Genomic DNA, 6714 nt, shown 5'->3' with positions numbered 1-6714 from the left:
AGCCTCCCTGCTGTTAGAAGATAATTTTCCCCAAAAAGTTATAATCATGGCTCTTATATGGACATAGAGATGAATACATGTTAAAGATTTTATTTAACTCATGAAGGAAACAGATTGTTGTTTGTAACTAGCTCAAAAGATAATTCTGAGAACCCATGAATTTATAGATCAAGAATACTGAAATGAATATGCACATGGAGACAAGTTGTCATCAGTGAGGATGGGAACAGGGAGGCTATTGTCTAGGAAGGCTGTGGTTGGAGCAGGTTTGCAGGGTGTGGTCAGAGGTATGAGACTCCATCAGACATCTAAATCCAAGTGTGGAGGATGCGGTTCCATGGGAGAGAGAGGGCAGTCAACTCACTTCTATTGGACAGGACATAATTTGCATGTCTATAAACAAGACTTGTGTTGCCCAACAATTGTCAGAGTTGTGAAAGAACTTCCTTGGAATCTAAATCAGATACGCCAGAGGAGTTTCCTCATAGTCTCTCTGGACAATGCACAGGTTTCCATGAAGGTGTAACTTTCCCCTAAACTGTTCAATCTTCTTCTACCCTTCATGCCAACCTCTATCAGGTGTACTAAAACATAGGTTTTAGGTCCTCCAGCTTCTATGAAGTACATTATCGAGTCCATGTGGACTCTCACATTGATAATAAACTCTGCCAGCCTTTCAAGATCCAGCATCACTCTCTTTTATAACCACCTTTCATTCTAGGCAGGCCTGATCACTCTCCCCAAGCCAAGCCAATAACTTCCCACACACTCCTCCCTGTTTTCATATCTTCCTCAATCATCTAAATCCTTCTCATTCGCCTGGCTCATTTCAAACTTTTTTAGTTTGCATTTAGTATCTAAAGACTACAAGTGAGACCTATCCTGTTCTTTAATTATCAAAGCTATGTCCACTAGACCTTGATCAATGCTTTCATTCATTTTATGAACACCTTGTTTATGTGCCAGCCACCATCTATACTCTACATCTAGGGACAGGAAATCAAGACACGAAAACCTTGGCTCCCAAAATGCCTGAGGGGAAACATACAATGAGCACACAGTAATTAGTTCTCTGAGACAAGCTGCTTTCAGAGCAAAAGAAGTGCACATAACCCAGATGTGGAATGTTATTGAAGGTTTCCTGGCATCAGACAAAGTCTTAGTCAAGCAGAGAAGGGGGCAGAAAGAACTGGAGCATAGGCACATATCACTCAATGAAATACCGTCTATTTTTATCTCTCACAGTCATGATATATCTTGCTTCTACTACATAAGAGTCCTTGTGGCCAGGGACCCTTTTAAATCCTGTTGTACCTTAGTGAACACTTTGTAAAACTAAGGTTTGATCAAAGACTGTCTTACATCCCTAAGTGGCCAATAATACTGTTTGGTAAGGACTAAAGTTACTTGGGGGCTGTGAGATTTATTTCTTCCTTCCCATTAAGTATATGAAAACGTAAATGCTGTGGTCCTTGAAGCACACTTCAGTTGGTGGATCCCTGCCACCACCCTGTGCCCTAAGCTAAAACCAAAGATCCAGCTAAAATTAGGATCAGACACTGGTATAACATTATGGATGGTTTTGTAACTCACCTTGTGCTTCTAAGTTCTCAGAGTTGCATTCCACCATGTGTGGGGGTTTTTTTACAATAAAAATTTTAAATCCTCTTATTTATATTTTTAAACACCTTTCTTTCTTTCTTCCTTCCTTCCTGAGCCAGAGTCAAGAGTCCCACCGATGTTTAACCAACTGAGCCACCCAGAAACCCCTAAAACCCTTTTAAAAAAAAAGGAAAATGATGGGGGCATCTGGGTGGCTCAGGCAGTTAAGCTTCGACTTTGACTCAGGTCATGATGTCACGGTTTGTGGATTTGAGTCCAGAGCCTGGAGCCTGCTTCAGATTCTGCGTCTCCCTCTCTCTCTGCCCCTTCCCTGCTCGTGTTCTGTCTCTTTCTGAAAAATAAATAAACATTAAAATTTTTTTTTTTTAGAAAAAGGAAAATGATGTTAAAATATTGAACACTATTCACAAAGCTCCTGTTTTCAAAAATACCATTTGGGCTAACTGACGTATTACACTCCTGGACCAGACAGAAGTTCAAAAACGTTCCCCAAGAGGATATGAATAAAAATAACTCGATAGGACCACCTTCACTACTCGGACCTGTAGGGTAAAACCACACTCCTCTTCCTAGCTCCCGGGGATTCCTTGGAGCCCCGCCTCCGTACCCGCCCCTTGTGGTACGCCATTACCGCGACTCCGCCCCTCTCTCGCGCTCTCGTCGGAGAGCTGGCACGCCCCCGAGCCCTCGCTACGCCCTAGCGTCCGTCCCATCACAGTCCAGTCTGATGGTGCGTGCCTGCGCGCTCCGCCCCCTGGCATCTGCCCTCTCCCACCCCAGGCGCAAGCACACTCGGTCCCGCCCAAGCTCGGGCACGCGCAAGCCGGCCGCACCCAAAAGCCGCGCCCCTGGTGACCTTGTGCCCAGTTTCTGACTCCAGCCCCGCACGCTCTCTGGCACCTGCTCCGCCCCCTGGGCGCGCGCCCGCCGTTCCCGAAAGCCCCACCCCCCCGGCACGCGCCCGTCCTCCCAAAGCGCCACGTGCTCGCTGGAGGGCGGTGCTGGGGCCGAGCCGGGAAGATGTTCTTGCTGCCCCTTCCGGCTGCTGGGCGAGTCGTCGTCCGACGTCTGGGCGTGAATCGTGTCTGGGGACGGGGTTTCGCTGCCGCAGACATGACGAAGGTGAGAGGCCGCCGCGGGAGTCCTGCGCGGGGCGACCGGAGCTTCGGGGCGGGTCGAGACCGCGGTGTCCGGGCTTCTGCGCCAAGTTGCCGAAACCGGTTCCAAAGTTCCCGGTCTGTGCCGAGCTGGGCTCTGGCAGGGGCGGGCGGCTTTGGGCTGCCCATCCCCCGAGCATTCAGCGGTGCGCTCCCTTCCTTCTTTTGCTTGGGGGAGTGCTAGGATCCGAGCTCTGGCCGAGAGAGAGTGATAGCTGTAGCTACCGCGTCCTGATGCATTGTTTTGTTTAGTCCTCGCTGTGCCCCAGGAAGGGATGGTGCCAGTGTGGCTGTCACAGTAGCTAGGACGAAGCTCACATTTCGTGAGGTGCAGCGCAGCGTCCTCTAAGGTCCCAGAGGCGGCCAGCCTCGGGCCCCACTCCCACGAGCTCCCACCGCCTGCTGAAGTGGAAGACCAGGAAAACAGGTCCACCGGGAGCAAATTGCCTGAAAGAGTTTCTAGAGGGAAAATAGTGTCTCTCTAGGGAAAAGGGCTTTGCACAGACACCTATATCTTCGTGAAATCAGAAGAAGAGCGTCTTGGCGGGAGAAAAGCCTTTTCCATCCAATTGATCAAAAAAAAAATTATGAAGGTCACTATTGGGGTGAGGATCTGGAAGGGGGATGGTTCGGTGAAAGGAGCACAGACTTGGGAGTCATGCTTGAGAACCAGAAAGAATGACCCTGGTGAGGAATATTCTAGATGCGGCTTGAGCTCAGGCCTCCCTCCCTCTGTATGGCAGGTGGACCGGATACTTTATCCCCTGTTCTTTCCAATACTGTGCAACATCCTATCCAGACAGCAGCTGGCTCCCGTCTCCTCAGTTCCTCATTGGTTTCACCAAATACCGGGCAGTGGGCAGTCTTAGGAAGATTAGAAGCCGGGAAAGCTATGCCGAGGAAGCGGTGTTTTTGTTTGATGGAAAAGAGAAAGGATGCTGTTTGGTCCAAGTACCAGTGTGATTTTGTGGCAAAGATGAAGGACTGTCAGAGAAGGTAATTAGGATTCTTGCTCAGTTCTGTTATTGCACATGGGCTAGTATTACTGCACCAGGTTTCTGTCTCCTGGTCTGTGGGAAGAAGAGTACATGTCCTTTCTACCTCACAGAGTTGCTGTAAGGCAGAAAACATTTTAAAGTCAAAAATTGTCATGCAAAGGCAAATAGTGATTCCTAGGGTGACTTCCTTATTTCAGTTGTTGGAGACTTGACGGGTAAGCCGCCTAAGTACTGGGCACAGTGCTCTGCTCCTGCCTCTCCTGCCTCTCTGTGAAGATGCCTCCTTTTTCTTTTCTTCTCTTTCAGCCTATGAGTTGGCCAGAGTGCTTATTTGTATTGGCAGGTGCAGCCATTGGCTTTGCTGTGATCGCGTCCCAGGATACCTGAGATTTGCATTTGAAGATTGTGGGGAAGGGAAAACTTCCCTCTACTTGGCTGGGTTCTGTGGCTGGACCTGGCAATTAAACGGACATATGACAGATTAACAGGGAAAAGCGAACAAAATTTTTTTGATGTTTTTACACGTACATGGGAATTTTCAAAAGGAAAATGAAGACCCAAAGTGCCTGAGGCCTAAAAGCTTACATACCTTTTTAAACAGTGAGAAATTGTGGGGGTGTGACAAGACAAAGGGGCTTGGGCTGGGGCAGTAAGCTATGTAACTGACTAGGAAGTATATGGGGGAAATTAATGGAAGATAAGGGTGATTTTAGTAGGTTTGTTTGTGTAGGTCCGTTTTAATGTCAACTCCCAGTTTCTGGTGATAAGAATGTTCTCTTCTCAGTACAGGAAAGTACCTTTCTTATGGGAAATTTTTTGCCCTGCTTTTAGGTGGAAAGTGGGATGTCAGAGAGCCTTTCCTGCACCTGCTTTTTATTCATGTGTCTTTAGCTCAAAATAATCAATATGCCCAAGTGACATATTTTGGGGTGGCCTGTTCTGAACCCTTTTGAGGTCTAACTTGGTTAAAAAATGAATTTGTTTTCTTACACAAAACACCTTTCTGCCCTTCTTTATTTGGAAGTAAAAAAGGAAACGCTTTATTTGGTGAAAGTCATTTGTTGGCAGAGACCAGGAAGACCCAGGACAGGTAGTACTTACAGCCTTGCTTTGGCAGGAATTTGAAACTTTTAGGCAGGATGTGAGTGTAGCGGACTGCCCAGCACCTACTTCTTTTTCAGCTTTGTCCTTGAGGGGAATGCAGTTTGGGTGGAATTATTTGCTGCTTCTGGAATGTGGGGACCTTTGAGTCTCCCTAAGGGATCTACTGTAATTATATTCTTTTTTTTTTTTTTTTTCCGGCTTATTCTTTCTCAGGGTCTTGTTTTAGGAATCTATAACAAAGAAAAAGAAGACGATGTGCCGCAGTTTACAAGTGCAGGAGAGAATTTCGATAAATTAGTGTCTGGAAAGTTGAGAGAAGTTTTGAACATGTAAGTATTCACCTATGGGTTCTGGTTTTTAAAACGCCCTGAAATCGAAAGAGAATTTTTTTTTAATGCTTTGTTAGTAGATAAAAATGAACGGAAGTAAGTTGGCTGCTATCTTCTCAGTAGAAGTGAAAGTATTCATTCCTGGAATGCACTTTGGTACTTTGCCTTTTAGTAGGGGTGGGTGTACAATTCTGGGAAGTCAGGCTACTTCAGATCACAAACATGTTATGAGAGACTGACCCAGAAGGATCTGGAAAGTACCAGATTTCCTTAGCTCACCTTCTTCCTACCCGCCTGTTTTCCCACCAGCCTGTCTACCTCCTCTAATGCCCCTTCACTTATGGGGCACAGTGTCCCTGGACTAGTTCAAAACTGCTTGAGGGTGTCACTCCTTTCTTGGCATGCCTTGAGTTTCAGGAGCTTCTCCGAGTCTCAAAGTGAATCACCCGGGGGTATAGTTGGACTACAGATTCTAAGTCAGTAAGTCTGGGTGGGGCCTATAGTTGGAGCACTTTTGGTTTAGCTACAGTTTAAAGAAGGTAGGGAAACATTGGAGTTTCTAAGTCCTTCTGAGCTGCGGGCCACTTTTGGCAGAAAGAGAAGTGTTAACATAAAGCCACAGCAAGTACATACTATGTGGGTTATAGATCAACCTACTAGAATCTAATAGATGTAATCTGATAATCATAGTAATTGTCTCATCACCGGGCAACAGAACTTGTGTCCCTTCTCAATGACCAGTCCTTCACCAGTAGACCACCTTCCCAAATGCTGTGATTAAGTCATTAATGCAAAAGCCAGCCTGACAAAGTATAGTTCAACCTGGCCTTCCTGACCGATAACTGTCAGCTCTGGGACCAGGGCATCCAGCCCTCTAGCTATAAGGCTTTGCCATCTGCTTTGTTTTGAAATTGAACTGTATCCCATCTGTATATAACCCCCCACCCGCCCCAACAGTCTCCAGGCTGAACACCGCAGTCAGGTCAACCATGACGAAGATGGGAGATTCAGGCTCGCCTTCATCTGGGGCTCCGCTCTCCTCTGTAGCCACACGTTACCCATCCATGGTGTTGCTTGCTGTAGTTGTTTTCATATAAATGTGTATGAACTGTAATGTGGAAGTTTGCTGAATAATTTTTGAGCTAGAATTGGAAGTGCTGCAGCTGAAAAATCAGACCTGTGAGAATTCTGTATGTTGATAAAAGCATAAATGCAGCAAACTCACAGAAGCAGCAGAGTATTATAATAAACCTAAAGGTGTGAATATGTCACTGCCCAAAGGAACAGAGCAAACTAGATTTTAAAACCTATTTCCTCTTGTTTTAGATCTGGACCTCCTCTGAAGGCAGGCAAAACCCGAACCTTTTATGGTCTGCATGAGGTATGAGATGAAGATTAGGTTCATTTGGCAAAGCCTCAGTGAGCACCCTCCTGAGTGCCAAGTAGGGGGACTGCGTAGTCATGGAGAAAATTTCCTATCAGATTGTTTGCATGCTTTTGTCA

The 6714-nt window shown here is 46.4% G+C and overlaps 1 protein-coding gene across 1 annotated transcript in view; it reads left to right on the top strand.

Moving 5' to 3' along the window:
• Positions 1-2588: 2588 nt before the first annotated feature.
• The window catches only part of LAP3 (leucine aminopeptidase 3), a 29080-nt gene continuing 24954 nt past the window's right edge, over positions 2589-6714 (top strand). Inside the window, exons 1-3 of the mRNA XM_058723012.1 lie at positions 2589-2745; positions 5096-5211; positions 6538-6592. Of these exons, the coding sequence (XP_058578995.1) occupies positions 2644-2745; positions 5096-5211; positions 6538-6592 (273 nt within the window). The 5' untranslated portion in view covers positions 2589-2643. The remainder of the gene's footprint in view (positions 2746-5095; positions 5212-6537; positions 6593-6714) is intronic.

This window comes from Neofelis nebulosa, chromosome 3, assembly GCF_028018385.1.
Source record: "Neofelis nebulosa isolate mNeoNeb1 chromosome 3, mNeoNeb1.pri, whole genome shotgun sequence".
NCBI classification, from domain to species: domain Eukaryota; kingdom Metazoa; phylum Chordata; class Mammalia; order Carnivora; family Felidae; genus Neofelis; species Neofelis nebulosa.
Note: the sequence above shows the minus strand (reverse complement) of the source record. Positions and strands in the feature narration are given on the sequence as shown.